The following is an 18129-nucleotide window of genomic DNA, read 5'->3' on the forward strand; positions in this document are numbered from 1 at the left end:
GCTAGTATTGTTTTTCCAGAATAATGGCCGTTATTCTGGAAAAATGGTACAGTGTAGACGCACTCTTAGTCCCTGAGCCACCATCTGGCTTCAGCACTGGCCTGCCACATTGTGTTGCTGCCAAACTGGGTCGCCCAAAAGCCACAACCCCTTACCAGCCCCAGCTATCTGCAAGCTACCTGCCAGCTTGGCAGAGAAGATGCAGCATGGTTGGGATCAGGACTTAGTTTAGGGAAGGCTAAACCTTGGTACTGCCACTCATGGTATACCGTGTTTCATAAAATAATTCTCTGTGTTAGAACGTTGACTGCTTAAGGCCACTAGACAGAAACAGCCACTAATAAACAAACATCTTTTTTTGTTTGGGGTGATAACTCTACAACCGCTCCCTGAGTTACGAACAAGCTACGGACCAACACTTGGTCTGTAACTCGAAGTGTTCGTAACTCGGATCCCATAGAGTTACATGGCGATCGCGCTGTTCGTAAGCGCGGATCCGCGTTTACGATCGCTTTGGTCGTAAGTGTGGATGGTTGTAAGTGGAGGTGATCGTAAGTTGGGGAGTGGTTGTACAACAGAACATTTCTTTCAATTTCAGCTCTATAAAAATAGGCCTAATAAACACCCTTCCCTCATTATTATTTTAAACCAATCCTCCCACTCCTTTTTACCGTTAGGAAGAACTACAGATAATACCCTACTCTTGACCCCGGTCACTCACCTAACAGAGTGCCACTGGTTCTTTCCTTTCTTTTAAATCGAGCAATTAGATCTGATACATTACCCAGCTCTGCTGTATGGGTTTCATGCCCTTTCACCTTTCCATGTCTTTTTCTCTACCACTGCAGAGCCAAGAGTGAAACAAAGAGTACAGCTGGGGGGTACTCTTGTGGATCAAAGTCCCAAATGCCTTTGAGAGCTAGATGGGTAGTAAAACCCAAAGACAATGCATGACAGGGTGTATCTCTCTTCCCCACAAGCATATACACAGCTGGTGGAAAAATTTTGTAAGAAATTAAGCTCCAAATCTGTATAATTCCTTAGGCAAAACTCCAATTGACATAAGTAGGAATTAAGCTAAGAAGAGTGCTTAATTAGGCTCTACATCAGCAGAGCTCCATCACTTGTCAGCTTGCCAGTCCTCAAAATATTTGTAATGCTCAGCAGATGTTCTTTAATCAAAGTGCTTGTCTATTACAATTGGAATTAAGTACCACTTTTAATGGGTTTGATCTGAGAAGTTTAATTGTCTATTATAGCAGTCAATGCAATATTGATTCTTTATGCAAGCATTGTAAAATTAAATGAAAAGCTCCAGAGGTCAATTTACTTCACCTTTAAAGGTCTACCTTCTTCTAACATTTAGAGCAGAATAGGCCAAGATCAGGCATGAAATCAAGAATACTAAGTCTTGAAATTCAAGTGTGTACTAGTTGACTTTCACAAAGAAAATACCAGAAATCTGAATTTGAAAGGTTTCCTCCAGTTTACTTCCTAAATGAGTAAAATAGCAAAAGTTTGAAACTGACAGAAGCCTTTCCCTCCTTCTCACAAGCATGGACTGCTACCTAATAATCATTATATGAGATTCCAGAGGATACATCCTTCCTGTAATGAGCCGGGGTGCGGATACGACATCTTATCCTGATGGGAATCCATATGTACTTCTCAGGCACATTTTCAGATAAGTTCTTGCAATGAGGGTGGGGGGGAAGGCATCTATGATTTTTCTTTTCAGTGAAAACCTTCACTCCGCTGTAGGGATGTTACATTTAGTTTAATCAACTGACTAGTTTTTCTATTGATTTAATCAATTAGTTCAATCAACAAATCAACTAGATTTTCCACTGATTAGTCGATAACTGGGGGAGCCACAGCAGGGGAACCCAGCATGAGCCGGGAATCAGCTGTCCCAGCTCACGCCGCGTCTTCCCTGCTGCGCTTCTGATTTTTAAATGTATTAAGAGCCGTATATGGTAATATGCAAGCGCGGAAAAGTGATGTGCAGACTTGGGGATAAATACCCATCGCACAGTTTGCTCGAGGAGGTCTTCGCAACACATGTACCTCCGTGCGTGTGCCTTCCTGCATACTCCAAAGCACTGTCGGCCTGATCAACTGACCAGCCACCTCCCCTGACTCTTGGGTGTAACCAACGCCTTCGCAACCGAACCGATATCTTTGAAATGTTCCGTGTGCTGTGTAAGTTGGTATGTATGATTTGATTTTCTTTGTTGTATAAGCTTAGTGTTGTAGTTGTTTTGGGTAGTACATAGAGTTTGTAGTTATCATTGTTATTTAATTAGTGTAGCTGGTTATCTTTAGAATAGAAACTATTCCCCTTGCCATTCCCATCCTTATATTTCTGACACGTTTAACTAGAAATCATAGAAAAAATATAATAAATACTGTAAATTCATTATTAACACGGTCTATTAAAAATCTTAGAATAAATACTATACATTCATCACTGTTATAAATAAATATCTTTTATTTGCTAAAACGGTCTACCTGGTTCTGTCCTTCCCCCCTTGGGTATGCATCATCGGACCTGTGATTCTCGCGACACTGGAGGAACTGGCTTTTAAAGCAGGAAATGATGGGGGTAAGCCACTAGTTGAGGGACTAGTTGCTTACATCCTTACTCTGCTGAGCCCTGGAAAGGTCTAAAACTATCTCAAGGGGACTGTATACATTTTAAAATCAATTTGGGTGGAAAAGTTTACAGAAAATGAAATAGTGGACATAAGGTTTCAGTTCACAGATTTCCTTTAAAACAATTATGGCTATTTGGAGAGCTTGTCTGCAGGTCTTTTTGTATTAATCACTTCCTCCTCTTAAGAGGAAGTTAAAACATAGCTGTATTTTGAAATTTCCCTCCCTTTCCTGTAAGCACCAAGTTACTGCAAAAATTTCCAATCATCATTTTTAATGGAAGGGAATCCTGTTGTAGTTCTGTGGTTTGCTGTGTAAGAGGCAGATTACCGTAACTGAATGTACAAAATTATTAGATTGCAGCGATAAGCACATGTAAGTTAGGAAGTTCCAGAATATAGTGTGCCTATGGAACTGTAATTCTGTCCCCTTCTAAGTGTGCATGTGATACAGTCTTTAATTGTATGATTACATATTTTTTCTACGGGAACTCTGCCTCGTTCAGGCAATATCTACACTACAAGGTTTTTTGTGCAAAAATGGCCGTTTTTGCGCAAAAATCCACAGAGCGTCCACACCTCAAGCACATTTTTGCACACACAAAAAAAAAAAAAACAGTAAATCGACAGGACAGAGGACTATTGCCAATAGAGTTATTCCTCTCCCCATGAGAAATAACTCCTTTTTGCGCTACAGCTCTTGTACAAAAAGGCATGTGTGGATGCTTCGCAGGGGTTTCTTATGCAAAAAGAGCCTATCAGAAAAAGCACAAGTGCTCTGATGGCCATTCTGTGAATGACCATCAAAGCTTTCTTGCGCAAGAGCATCCATGCAGTGTGGACGCTCTCTTATGCAAAAACACATTGCTTTTGCCATGTGTTTTTGAGTTGTGGACATGCTTTTGTGCAGGAAGTTTTTGTGGAAGATCTCTCCGCAAAAAACTTCTTGTGCAAAAACCCTGCAGTGTAGACAAAGCCTCAGCGGACAGGGTTTAGGGAATGAGGCAACTGTTCAATATTTCTATCATTGTCCAAATAGTGTTCCCCTTCTTCTTTACTGCATACCATCCAAAATCCACCGTTGACACAGAATTAATCATGGCTTCAGGGTCTTTTCTAGGACATTAATTGTAGTGTCAGAGTGTCCCCTGAGAATTAATGAATGCACTTCCACTACACAAGAAAAGAACAATATCCCCATTTTACTGATGGATGAACAGAAACAGAGACTTGCCGAGGCCACACATTGACTCAGCAACAGCTAAGATTAGAATCTGGGATGTCCTGAACCTGGAGATTATTTCTCCAGGCTGTATTGCCTTACCTTGCTGCCAGGTGTGCTGAACATTGACTGTTGCAGTTGTGAGTGCTCAGTAACTTTTGCCAAACAGGCCCAAACTGATCACCCATAAGATACAGAACACGCAATTAGGAGTCACCTGTAGGGTTGCCAGGTGTCCAGTATTGGTAGCCTCTGTCTGGTAAAAAAAACAGAAAATACCAGACATGTAAAGTTGCTCAAAAACTTTGGTCCCTCCCCCCCGACACCCGCCTTTTTTTTTTGCTCTACAACTTTGAGCCTTTTTTTTTTTGGCTCAATGAATTTTTTCCCCACCATGTTTGGTATTTTTTGTGAAAGTATCTGGCAACTCTAGTCACCTGTGAAAAATGTTGGTTGAAATGACTTTATCCAGTGTCACCTATGAAGTCTATGGAAAAGGCAGAGAGAAAATTCAGATTTCCAGGTCCTCATTCAACTGCTTCAACCATGAGTCACATTCTTTCTCTTTTACAATTTTAACGTAAATGAGACAACACCCCTCTTTTGGAGATGTGCTAAATGAAACCTAATTTGTTTGTATACACACAAGCCAGAAAAACAGTACCCAAACTTGTTTTGTTGAAGAATGCATGGTGCTTCTCACTTCTGCAATACATCCGATGTTTGCTATGCAGAGCCTTTCTAACTGGAATTAAGGAGGAATTTAGCACATGTGGCTTTCTCTTTCCAGTAATGCTTTTTTCCTGGTCTGGGCCCCTTTGTCTACTGCTCTGTATAAAAACGTTTTAGTGTTTTAAATGTTTATTAATTTAAAAAAACTTTTAATACATAACATTTGTCAAAACACATTGCTGCCCTTGTACTATATGCTGTTATTTTTACACACCAAATGCATTGTTTGAACCTGCTGTGTAAAGTATATTTTTATGGAAATAAAGTAGACAGCTGAATAGCAAAAATTATATAATCAATAAATCTGAATGAGACATAAGCATTATGGGTCATCACAGAAAATCACACAAAGACTCGTGGGAAGAGGGGGGAGAAAGGAAGCAAAAATGTGGACTTGGGCTCCCTACTCTTCACATGCAAGACTGAAGGGTTCAGTTTAATACAGACTGGTGACAAGCTCAGCACAAGAGCTGTATGGGAACATCTTTCTCATTCACGCAACTGCATCTTAACTTGGCAAAATCTCATTTAAAGAATTTAGGTGAACTGATGTTGTGGCGGGCTCCCCAGCCCCGCCTTCTCCCCAAGGTCTGGTCCCTTTCAAAGTGGACCCAGAGGCCTAGTCCAAGGTCAGGGCAGGCCCTGAGGCCTAGTCCAGCACAAACGTAGTCCCTGAGGCCTAGTCCAAGCTCTGGGTTGATGGAGTAGGGGGGTCCGGGCCCTCCCTCTCCACCAGTCTCCAACCCAGGGCTGTTAGAATCCCAAGATGTTTCCTTTATAAAGATTAACTTGTCTTGTCTACAGGGAGTGAGGGGGAAATAAATGTTTTCCAATAAAAGTAACTCAGCTTTCAGTGGGAGTACTGTACATTGAAAGTTCTATATACTTGAAACAAAGAACAGGACTATGTAGCACTTTAAAGACTAACAAGATGGTTTATTAGATGATGAGCTTTCGTGGGCCAGACCCACTTCCTCAGATCAAATATTGGAAGAAAATTGTCACAACCATATATACCAAAGTTATAAATCACTGTTATAAATCAAGTACACTTGAAAGAGAATCCTCTGAACTGTCAATCATGCTTAAATTCGACACTTTACGCCTAAGTTTGAAGAAAGACGCTAATTATCTTACCCCTTACAAAGATAGCTGCCCCAATTATCACCTCTAATATCATTAACTCACAGACATTTACCTCCCCCCCCCACCCCCATCCCCCTTCTGTTCTGAAATTTGATTTGTCCTTTTCATATGTGTTCATTTTTTTAAATTGTATCCTTTGGTATATATGGTTGTGACAATTTTCTTCCACTATTTGATCTGAGGAAGTGGGTCTGGCCCACGAAAGCTCATCACCTAATAAACCATCTTGTTAGTCTTTAAAGTGCTACATAGTCCTTATTTTTTGTTTCAGCTACACCAGACTAACACGGCTACATTTCTATCACTATTCTATGTACTTGAGTAATCTTGTGCACTTGATAGGGACTATCTGTTCTTGCTTCTGTGAGACACGGACATTGTTTTGGGTGCTCAATAAGTAATAATGTATAAGAACATAAGGACGGGCATGTCAGACCATTTGTCCATCTAGCCCAGTATGTTATCTTCTGACAGTGGCCAATGCCAGGTGCTTCAGAGGGAATTAATAGACAATCATCAAGAAGTCTATCTCCTGTCACCCATTCCCAGCTTTTGGCAACCAGTGTGTGTGCTAGTGAATTGGTGAAATTCTAGAGCTAAGAAACTCTGTGGGACAGGCACCCTGCAACCATTTATCCCCTGTGTGGTCTGTATTTGTTAACTGTTTGTTTAAAATCCTGTTTCAGGTGCTGGTTATGAGATCCAATGTCATGTGCTTGTGTAGGATGTGATTATCTGGGAAACTGTTGTTCCCCTCCATCTCCGTCCAGGACTGGTAAATTTGGCTGGAGTACATCTGCTATCAGATCTGTGCTAATGATTCCTGGAAGTGGCAATGGAATGTGTAATGCTCTTGCTTGCATTACATAAGCCCTTGGATGATTCTGAGGGAAAGTTTGGTAAGGACAGGTTATTTGTTCTAGCAGGCTCTTAATTGAGGCTTTTAAACTGTGACTTGAATTAATCTTTTATATAGCAGCTCTTAATATGCCTGCTACATGGGTGTAACACAGCAAAATAATGAGGTTGGCCACATTTTCTGTGGCTATTATTTTGCAATTATGTTAAAACACTGTCACGCATTTAAGACAATAGATAAGTGTATAAAAACAAAGCCATAATATAAACAGCTGTTTATTATTCACATGTGCTTTGTTTGGGAGCATCTGGAAGGGAGTCTTTTCACTTGGGCTGTGTGTCCATTTGCTTACATGCTGAACACAACTATATGCTCAGTATCTGGAAACATATTTTGATTTTTAAATAAATATAATAATCATAAAACAGCTCAGTAAATGGTCCATCCTGAGGTAAGTAACGTAATGTTTCTTTTAGCCAACAGGCACTGTGGCCTAATGAACAGGAGATTGAGTTACGTTTTCTGTAGTCTGACCTGACGAGGGAGATCTGTACTCTTATATATTGTACAGGGTCCCATGAGAAGCAGGTTAAAATGCTCAAGAGTCTCAGGTATCAAGTTGGGACCTCTAAATGAAGTGGCCACTATTGATAATTTTGGAAGCTATGTCCTAAATCGATCCTCCTGACAGTGATTCTTTATATAACCTTGGCCACCTCTTTTAATTCCTTTCCCTCTGAAGGTAAAACACCATTCATTTAGGGGATCTCAAATGGCTTTAACTAAAATTGTGTTAAAAGTAGATTGAAATTAGGGATGTAAAATCCCATTTATTTGGTTAACTGGCTAAACATATTGTTAAATGGTTAACCGATCCACAAGCGGGGAGCTGCTCCAGCCCCATTGGTTAACCATTAAAGGTGAGGCTGGCTGGTTAATTGGTTAAACATTCACATCCTTAATTAAAACCACTCTCACTACACTGGCTAAGGAGTGTGATGAACTTGAGCACATTCACTATCTATCAGTGTACTTTAATCCTGGATTATAAATGCAGATTATTAGAAATGGGGCTGAGAGTATTGTCTATTATTAAAGTTGCCCAACACTTGTTATAACAAAACCCTGTTTTATGGCTGCTTACCACTTTGCCATACTTCAGCATACCTTTTCTTTCAGCAGCTCTGGTACACCCATGCCTTGGAGCAAGCACTTGAAATTTGCCAGGTACCTATTATCATCCCAGTAAAAGTCCACGAGATGCAGTCAAATTATAATTCTTTGAAAACATGCAGTATGCAAATGCTCAGTAGAGTCTGTGCATGCTTCAGCCTGTATCTGGGCAGGATTTTCCTGTCCCTTTGTGGCAACCTTCCCTACTCCCCACTCCCTCCCCTCCGCCGCTGCCTCTTTTAAGTCAGCTCCCCCTCAGCACCCGATCTTGCCTGTCCCCCTCCAGCCAGGGAGGTGGGACAAGTGAAACCACAGAGCCGACATGCACAGAGAGCTGGCTTAAAAGCATGCTTCCTGTGTGTATTGGCTCCGTGGACTCATCTACCCCCCTCACCCTCCCACTATCAGAAGCAGGAACATGGGAGTAGGAGGGGGCACAGGGTCCCGCCTCCCCCCCCCTCGCTGCCTCGGATATGGAGGCAATAAGGTGGGGGTGGGGAATGTGTGTAGTCAACAGGTTTACCAGTTAATTGTCTCGTCATCTTCACCTTGACATCCCTAGTGGCAGCAGGAAGGCAGGGGCTTGGAGAATGGGAATGGGCAGGTTCTCCCTTGCTCCTTCCCCCAGTCTTGGAACTCCTAGGCTGGATTACATGGGCCTAGAGTACATATTTTATTTAAAAAAACCTGATCTTGATTAAAAATTGCCAGTAGTGGGAGAATCCACCATGATCCTTTGTAAAAGTGGGCTTTGATGAGTGGGCGTCTGGGATCCGTGTTCAAAGGAAGCCAAAAACTCTCAAGGTCCCTGCCAATCTGACCTGGCAGAAAATGTCTTTCCAGACTACAAATCTGGATACCCTGAGAATCAGTCAAACACGTAGGAAAGAGGACCTCAAATTAGAGTTGTAAAGGTTTAACCGGCTATCTGGTAAGCATGTCGCTTACCCGCATGCTTACTAGGGTCACTGGTTAACCGGCAGGGGGCTGCTCTGGTCAGGCTGGGCCTGGGGGGAGCAGACCCCTCCCTGCCTGCAGTGCAGTGTAGCAGGCTCAGTTTAGCCTGGCTGGAAGAGCAGGCCTGGCAGGGCTGAAGCAGCCCCTCTCCCATGGCATGGTGCAGCAGGCTTTGCCTGGCCTAGTTGGAGCAGCTTACAGCGTGGTGGGCCTGGATGGGCTGAGCAGCCCCTCACCCACATCCTGCCACAGGATCACAGTTAACTGGTCAAACATTACGGTTAACAGGCTAACCTTTTAACATGGATTTTAAATCCTTACCTCAAATCCTTTCATGTGAGTACATTGAAGGTCAGGCTGGTATCTGTATTTATTAGCAGTGATAAAATGAGGCAATCAAGGGAGAGCAATTGCCTCACATGCTAAAGAGCAAAGCTGGCACTCCCTCCACTTTCCTTGTGATCTGAGACAGCATTAGAGACTCCTTCCTCTAATGTGGTAGTATTGCCCACCCACGATGGTTAAAACTGACGAGTCCCTCCCTCCCCCAAATCATGAGACTTTTAACAAATATATTTGGAGTTCTATCGTTTTTCCTTCTGACCTCAAGGCTCTAGTGTGCCCACAGGCCACGTTTCCTAGAGTTTCTCTGCAACTAATAGGGCTAGAAATATTTTTTAAATAAACAAAAACTGAGATTGTCACTTAATTCCAGGACTCCAGGAGCTCGGGCTGAAAGAAACAGGTTTTGCAAGACTCATGCTAAAATCACATGGTTTCTGGAGCTGCCTGGAGGGTTGTTTGCTTTTAAGTTCCACTGTTTGTTTTCCTGCTTCACATTGGCTGAGAAGTGAAAACACCTGTGCAGTGCCTAAGACTGACAGAGACCAGAAACCTCAGGATCTCTACCAAGCATTTATAAACCTCAACTACCCCCCCCCCGAGAAATAAAAAAGCAAATTGAAAGAGCCAGACGAATACCTAGAAACCATCTACTTCAAGACAGACCCAAGAAAAGCAACAATAGAACAACACTTGTCATCACCTACAGTCTCCATCTTCAACCTGTCCAACACATTATCAATAAACTACAGCCTATACTGGAACAGGATACTAAACTCCAAGAGTCTCTGAGAGACAGACCTATAGTCTCCTATAGACAACCACCTAACCTCAAGATGATTCTTACCAACAACCACAGGACATACCACACTAATACCAACCCTGGTACCTTCCCTTGCAACAAACCCTGTTGCCAGCTTTGTCCACATATTCACTCTGCTGATACCATTATTGGACCTAACCAAGTGAGTTATAAGATCAAGAACACATATTCCTGCTCATCCAGAAATATAATTTATGCTATCATGTGCCGAAAGTGTCTGTCTGCTATGTACATTGGACAAACGTCTCAGACACTTCGCCAAAGAATCAATGCCCACAAAACAGCTATTAGACAGGATCACAAAGAAAAAACAGTTTCTTAATATTTCAACCAGAAAGGACATTGTCTCAACCACTTGATTACCTGCATCCTGCTGTTAAGACTATACTTGAAAGAGAATCCGCTGAACTGTCATTCATGCTTAAATTCGACACTTTACACCTAAGCGTAAACAAAGATATTAATTATCTTACCCATTACAAAGATAGCGTCCCCAATTATCACCTCTAATATCATTAACTCACAGACATTTACCTCTCTCTCATCCCCCTTCTGTTCTGAAATTTGATTTGTCCTTTTCATATGTGTTAATTTTTTTTTAATTGTATCCTTTGGTATATATGGTTGTGACAATTTTCTTCCACTATTTGATCTGAGGAAGCGGGCCTGGCCCATGAAAGCTCATCATCTAATAAACCATCTTGTTAGTCTTTAAAGTGCTACATAGTCCTGTTTTTTGTTTCAGCTACCCCAGACTAACATGGCGACATTTCTATCACTAAGACCTTTGTGTGTAACATCGCCATCTGGTGACACGCACTGCACAATGTGACTGAGCTCCTGCTCACTTGCTAGAGCAGGGTCAGCAGCCTTTTCAAAGCAAAGAGCCAAACTACATCAAAATTCAAAAGAAGTGGTCAACAAAGAGCTATATAAGAAAGTCCATTTGCACCGTGGACATGGTACTGCTAAATAAACAAACCAGCGAGGCTAGTTAACTGGTTTCTCAAAGTGGTTGCGTGAACCACTTTGAGAAACACTGTTCTATGTTATGAAGGGGCTCTATGGAAAAAGTTGTACATCTAGAAACAAACATCTGACTCTGTGAATTCGGTGTGAGTTAGATCATGTGTGAATGGGTGACAATTCATTAATGTGTCAAACAGCATGTTGGGCACATGTGTGGGAAGGGAGGAACTATAAAAATAAAAATGATCAGTTAGTTTTGCAGGGATCATGTGACATTCTGTATATTGAACATATTTTTAAATTTCACAGAAGTACTCTGCCATTTTACAACACTTGCTTGATGTGCATGAGTGGTCTACACCTTCTGTTACAGAAATAACTGCTTATTAGTAGGCAGCCAAGAACATATGACTTAAGCTTGCACACTGCTTGCCTAGCATGGCTGTTTTCTTAAATGCTCACTTTCAAGTCTGGTCTTTTAACCCCACTTGAGAAAGGGCTTTGGCTAAAATATGCTTTCTGGGTTTGTGCTGGTGTTTGATGTCAAGACTGGAACTAGGGTTAACAAAAGAATACTGGGACGCCAGCATCTAGGAAGGATTAATCAGATCATGGAGGAAGATGTCACCTAGGGTACATCCACACTGCACACTTATTTCAGAATAAGCTGTTCTGGAAGAAATACTCTGAAATAGCTTATTTCAAAATAGCACATCTACACTACTGGGAAATCTCAAAATTAGTCTGAGGCAGGCTCCTATAATGTGGATGCGCTACCTTGATTTAGAGCCCCAGGAAGCAATAGGATGTAATTACAGGCAGTCCCCGGGTTACGTACAAGATAGGGACTGTAGGTTTGTTCTTAAGTTGAATTTGTATGTAAGTCGGAACTGGTACATATTGTAGGGGAAACTGTAGCCAAACATTTCTCCAGAGCTCAGTTTTATTCTCCCACACCTCACTTCCCTCAGTCCTTTATTCTCAAGCTGAGGTGTCTGCTGAGAAAAGCCGCTCCACGTCTCCCTGGTCTGCTGGGGGGGGGAGGGGGGGGCGCTAGCTTCGCGTCTCCCTGGTCTGCTGGGAGGAAGCAGCTAGTGCGGTGTTGCCTCACCCCGTTTGTAAGTAGGGATCCGATGTAAGTCGGATCCATGTAACCCGGGGACTGCCTGTACTTTGAATGGACTTGGGGAGGAGCTATTTTGAAATAGCAGCAGTGAAGTATCCACACTACAGCTATTTCGAAATAGCTATTTTGGAAGAGGTGTTATTCCTCGTGGAATCAGGTTTAAAGAAGTCGGAATAAGCCATCTGTTATTTCAAATTTATTTTGAAATAACGGAATTGCTGTGTAGCTGCACACATTGTTATTCCGAAATAATGCTGCTGTGTAGACACACTCCTAGACAACACCATAGACGTCTTTCAGAGTAATCAGTTTTGAAAGCTCTAACTGCCAACTGATTTGGATTCTGTTGACCTTTCTCTGACTTGGTTAATCTCACTGGCTTGTCTACCCAGTGTTACCATTAACACCGCATTATGATTCAACCCGTTTATCCTACAAGCGTATCTATCATTGTTTGGCAAACCATGAAGAGCATTTGGTGATTAAGGGCCATATTGTAGTCTCTGCACTCACAGGCTATGGGGATCCGGAGGTTGCCGACCTTGGGCAGTACAGGAGTAGGCAGTGCCACCTTCATAACAGCATATCCCCACTCCCCCTGCCCACCACAGAAGGTCCTTATTGGGAATCAGGGTCTGTATGGAGAGGGCATCGGATCAGGGCGAAAACACTATCAGCTCATATACTTGTCATGGGTAATCTTATGGGTAAACCGCTCCAGTTTTTCCTGCTGTGCCATTGAACAGTCCCTGCCAACAAAGGCTCATACTGACGGGTTTCTGGTTGGAGCTGAGAGCCAAAGCTGAGGTGCAGAGCCTGAGCCAAGGTAACCTTATATCTCTGGATTCATGAAAATCTCTAGCAGTGGCTGATTTTGGTGACAGCTCTCTGTGCATGTGGTGGGGGGTAGGGAGTGGAGGGGCAAGCCTGAGTAGGGCCTAATAGTGCTCCCATAATGTAAATGTTACTACTATGGCTTCTTCATTGGGGTAAATTCAGCCCCTTTATTCCCAAAGAAAGAATGCAATGGTTACATTTTTCCTGACCTCCTTATTGCACTGGAGTTGTGTGGATGGGACTTTGTGTTGCCACTGTGACCAAAGTGGCTTACATTCTCATTGCAATACTTCAGTCACCTCACTGGTAGCCAGACCATCAGATCCAGACTATAAAGTAGAGAGAAATAATTTACATCACACCACAAGATATGTTATAATCTTCCATAAACCCAACACTTTATTTCAAATTACATCACAATGAGTCTGTTAATAAAATACACTAATTCACCCTAGTCTGCATTGCCCTCATTTCCTTTAGGGTTAGCATCCTTCTTCAGTTTATATTAAAAGCTTGATAGCGTTAAAAAATTACTGCATTGTACCTGTAGTAGCTGATAACTTCTGTAACAGCAGGTTACAGAAGAAACTTCCAGAGCTAATTAACACTTCCATTAACCTCACATTTTTGGCACCATTACATTTTTTAAATTTTAAACCAAGCAAACTAATTCCATATTAAACCAGTAAAATCACTCATCTGAATCATGGCAGTGATTGTCACGCAACTGCTGTCTAGAAATATACAAAAATGTTTCTTTTTGTTAAAAAAATAGGAATTCTGACTTGTATTTCACAGCACTTGACTGTGATAACAGAACAGGGCCAGCCCTACTGTACTGTAGCTATGAAGTTTTGGCTAAACACATTTAGTCATTTAATCAGCTGTTCAATGGCTTTTTTTTTTGCCTTTGGTAACAGTCACAATATAAACACCTGTCAGGATGTGTGGGATGGTGGAGAGGAAACAGTTCATCTCAGTCATACTGCTGTTTGGATGAATCCATTGACTACAACTTTAGTTAGTTTTTTGGGGAAGACAATGCTGCACAAAGTTTTGGCAGTTTACTAGCTGCCAATTATCCAGCTTACTAATGAGACTTTATTAGAAACACTGATGTGCTGTGATCCACTGGTCAAGTCTTGATTTCTCTTCTCTGGAATAATGGCTAACTGTGTCTACGAATGTATAATTAATAATAGTAGAGATGTGCCAGGCCTTGTTTATACAAGCATGTGCAATTAGTTGCTTTTGGAAATTTTTAGATTCAACAGCTTGGGGGCAGGGAGGTTTTTTTGGTTTTGTTTTGTTATTTTAAACTTTATAAGCTCCGTGTGCTTCTGGTTTCACATATTATCACTTGACATAAAGTGAAACTATGCTATATGAAACAGGGTTTTTTTTTGTCCTGTCTCCTGTTCCATACTATTGCAATCAGTTTTTGGCACACAGTAATTGGTTCGTGTTTCCCTGATTGCAGGCTCCATTGTAATAGTATTTATTCTGAAAGACATCTATTGTATCACTCACTTCCTTCCTGCCCAAATTACACTGAGAAACAAAAAGGAAACCTGACTACACTGTTATGGATAAAATAGGCTTTAATTAGAGTAAGGTCTATAAGCATCTTAGGGCTTCTGGTTCCAAAAAAAGACAAAGATTTACATTGTAACTGCAGTGGTGTCTGTTCTTTTTCTGGGACTGTAAATTTGTAATGGCTATGGCAGGAATCTGGACCATGCTTTTTTAAAAGCCTCATTCAGGCAAAAGTATCATCTATTTATTTATAAACTGATGAGCCTTTCTCTCTGCCCTGGCTTTTAAAGGGCCTGATCCTTTCCATTACAGTCAGTGGGCATTGGATCAGACCACAATGTGGGGTATAAAGCTCTGTCATAGCTGTTTCACACAAACAGACTCGTTGAAAAAAGGACCACTGTATTCAATGCTCTTGCAGGGAGAAAGAGAAAGTACTTGAAGAAACAATGGAACAATTTTGGCAGGGAGGTCAATTTATTCATGGTATTAGACCACGTCAAGGCTTGGGTAATGTAATCATGGGCAGCTGGTGAAGGTAGGGTGGGGGAAGCATCACGGGGAGGGTGGGCGGCGCCCGGCCCCGGTGCACAGGGAGGGCACTAACGTACTGGCTGCCCGTGAATGTAATTTCTGTTTTTAATAGGTAACCCTGGCAAAACGGCCAACACCTTAAGGCTACGTCTAGACTGCAAGCCTCTTTCGAAAGATACTTTAGAAAGATACTTTCGAAAAAAGCCTCTTTCGAAAAAGAGCGTCTAGACTGCAACCAGTACTTTCGAAAAAGCAAGCCGCTTTTTCGAAAGAGTGCATCCAGGCAGTCTGGATGCTCTCTTTCGAAAAAGCCCTGTTTGCATTCAAGAACGCCTTTTGAAAAAAGGCGTTCTTCCTCGTGAAATGAGGAGTACCGCCGTCGAAAGAAAAGCCACGTTCTTTCGATTTAATTTTGAAAGAACGCGGCCGTAGTCTAGACGCCGGTGAAGTTTTTTCGAAAAAAGGCTACTTTTTTCCAAAAAACCCTGCAGTCTAGACACAGCCTAAGAGTAAAAGTCACCTCTCAAATTCACACTGAGAATTTGTCATCTGCATGGATCTCTGCTACATATTCAGCATTCATTCCGCACACACAGAACAGGTGCAGAATATTCAACAGTGCGGGTGCAAATGTTCTTAGTGTGAATCAATCAGCCAATCTTTGTACAGGGCGTCCCCGCTATAAGTCGCCTTGGTATACATCCGTTCAGCAATAAGTCGTTGATGCTTGTAGGAACTGATGCAAGTTCTCATTACAAGTTCTCCCATTCCTCGCTTTTAAGTTGTGCAACCCCCTCCTGAATTTGCGCAAATGGAAGTCAGCTGTGGGAAACAAATTCCCTGCTTTAAGTTGTTTTGCTATGAGTCCAAGCTTTTTGGACTTATAGCGAGGACAGCCTGTAGTGGAAAGTGAGAGCAACACTATATGAAAATATCAAAAGTCTCCGTAAGTCCAGATGAAAGTGTTAAGTTGGGATGGACAGCAAACCTAGGAATTCAACATGCTTGTAGTGCAATTTACATTAATTTGAGAAGTAGCAGCTGGAGAAGCAGCATATTGTCCATGAACACACCTAGAGTGTGTATTAATAGACAACTCTGGCAAAGAGTAAAATTTTGGCAGAAATAAATGAAAGTGGGAATAAAGTACAATATCTTAGCATGGTAAATTCTGGTTCTTAGGATATTTTCACCTTTTACAAATGGACTTATACATGAACTTGAAAGCTACAGTGTTTAGGTTGCCAAACTTCATTGTAATATATTCCTCACATTTCATATTCAAAAATTAACTCCAGGCTAAGAGCAGCAAGGCATAAATCTGGGAAGCAGCACATGAAGGGTAAGCAGAAGAAGTCAGTATGTTACTTAACTGGAGTAACTAAGCACTTATTTTTGCCTTTTTGGACAAAAATGTCGCAAAATACATTTCCCACATTCTCTGCCCCACTTCAGTTTGGGTAGAGCTGTCCGTGCTATAGAGATACAGTCGCTCAAGAGTATATTCGGAAGATAAAAATACAAAATACAAAACAAAAAATGCAGTATAGTATTATCACACTTGAGTAATGGAGACAGTATCAGACTTAGGCTACTGCCAGACCGATGCACTTTTTGAGGGACTTTTTCAAGAGTATCAAGCTGAGCCACTGTACAGGAACCAAACACAAACTAGCATTGTTAGACAAGGGTAAGAAGCAAAAGGGAGATTTTCAGGGTACACAGATAGAGGAGATGGCTGTCAGATGTGAGACTGTGCTTTCCTGTTGTACCCACCAGAACCTCGGAGAAGATTGTTTTCTGTCTGTATCTATTTTTTTGTAGCAGTTCCTTGAAATATCTTCACATTTGGCCATCATGCATGATTATAAACTTACCCCGTTTCTCCTTTTGTTAGGCTATGATTTCTTTATTTTTTAAAACCTTTTTATTTTTTTAACAACTGTTAAAAAGTTTTATGGTAAAAATAACTCACTATATGATACATATACCCAAAATGATGTGATACTTTATATAATAAAAGATGAAAATATTCACTTTCCATAATAAAAATAAGTTCTATTTTTTGTTTATTTTACAATATACTTAATATTCTTCTCTTCTTCACGCTGAAAGTAAATAGGTCCCATTTTGAGAGCACTTCTGAGTCGATTAAAGTGGCAAGAGACTGGAGAATGGCTTATAAGCATTTTGAGCAGCCGCATTCCACATGCCTCTCCAGTTCTTCCATGAAGGAGGAGCCATCCACACACTGAAATATGTATTTCCGCCTTTTGCTTCGGAGGGGAACACAACACTGCCCATTACTGCAACTGCCACGACATTCCATCTGCGGAACTTTGGAGGTAGTGACACATGAGCTGTAGCCATGCTGTTTACGGATCACTTCTCGGACAATCTCTCCCTGGCAAAGATTCTCTGTTAAGACAACGGAAAGCATAGAGACCGGTTTGTACAAGATTATAATTTAGAGATGTTCCCTCAGAAGGAACAGTATTGTGAACATGGGATTTTGGAGATATGCCCAAGAGGCAAGAAGTGGGAGTAACTGCACTGTGCAGCAGTTCACCAGAGACAATGCCCGGTTTGTGCTATTAAAGTTTTATTCCGTTCTCTTTCACTGGCTTGTTATTTATGATCCCCAAGATTGTTAGAGAGAGGAAGGATGAGGAAGGTGATAATTATCTTGTAAATCCCTCCCCACCAACCATGTGCATGTTCTAACATTTATTCTATTAAAGGTAAACAACTACGCATAGAGCTTTAATTCTCCAAAGCTTTGTATCAAGTATAAAATGCTATCAGGACAGAGTAGGACTCACTTTGTGCCGGAATGTATTTATACAAGGCAATGTGAAATCAGGCCTGTTGCCTTGAACAAGGGGAGTGTGCAAAGTCTCCTCCCACCCTGCCAGCAGTGGGTGGCACTTAGAAATGCCATACGCTCCTCACAAGGCAGGGCCAGGGTGGAGGAAAATTGGCATGCTCCTCCGCCCTTAGGCCGTGATTGGCCTGGGGGCGGGGGAGCACGCAAAGCCTCCTCCCACACTGCCAGGAGCGCATGGTGCTTTTAAGCACTGCAGGCTGCTCGCAGGGCAGGGACAGAGTGGAGTCCAATCCTTGGCCCTGATTGGCTTGGGGGTGGGGGAATGCATGAAGTCTATCAGGAGCACCTGGCACTTCCTAATTGGTTTGGGCATGGGGGAGCGGCAGGGCCTC

General features: G+C 41.9%; 1 protein-coding gene across 1 annotated transcript in view; it reads right to left on the minus strand.

The window, feature by feature from the left end:
* Window positions 1–13209: 13209 nt before the first annotated feature.
* SLIT3 (slit guidance ligand 3) overlaps window positions 13210–18129 on the minus strand; it is a 791947-nt gene continuing 787027 nt past the window's right edge. The window contains exon 36 of the mRNA XM_006115755.5: window positions 13210–17328. Coding sequence (XP_006115817.1) covers window positions 17090–17328 — 239 coding nt within the window. The 3' untranslated portion in view covers window positions 13210–17089. The remainder of the gene's footprint in view (window positions 17329–18129) is intronic.

Source organism: Pelodiscus sinensis, chromosome 16 (assembly GCF_052426305.1).
Source record: "Pelodiscus sinensis isolate ZL-2025 chromosome 16, ASM5242630v1, whole genome shotgun sequence".
Lineage (NCBI taxonomy): Eukaryota > Metazoa > Chordata > Testudines > Trionychidae > Pelodiscus > Pelodiscus sinensis.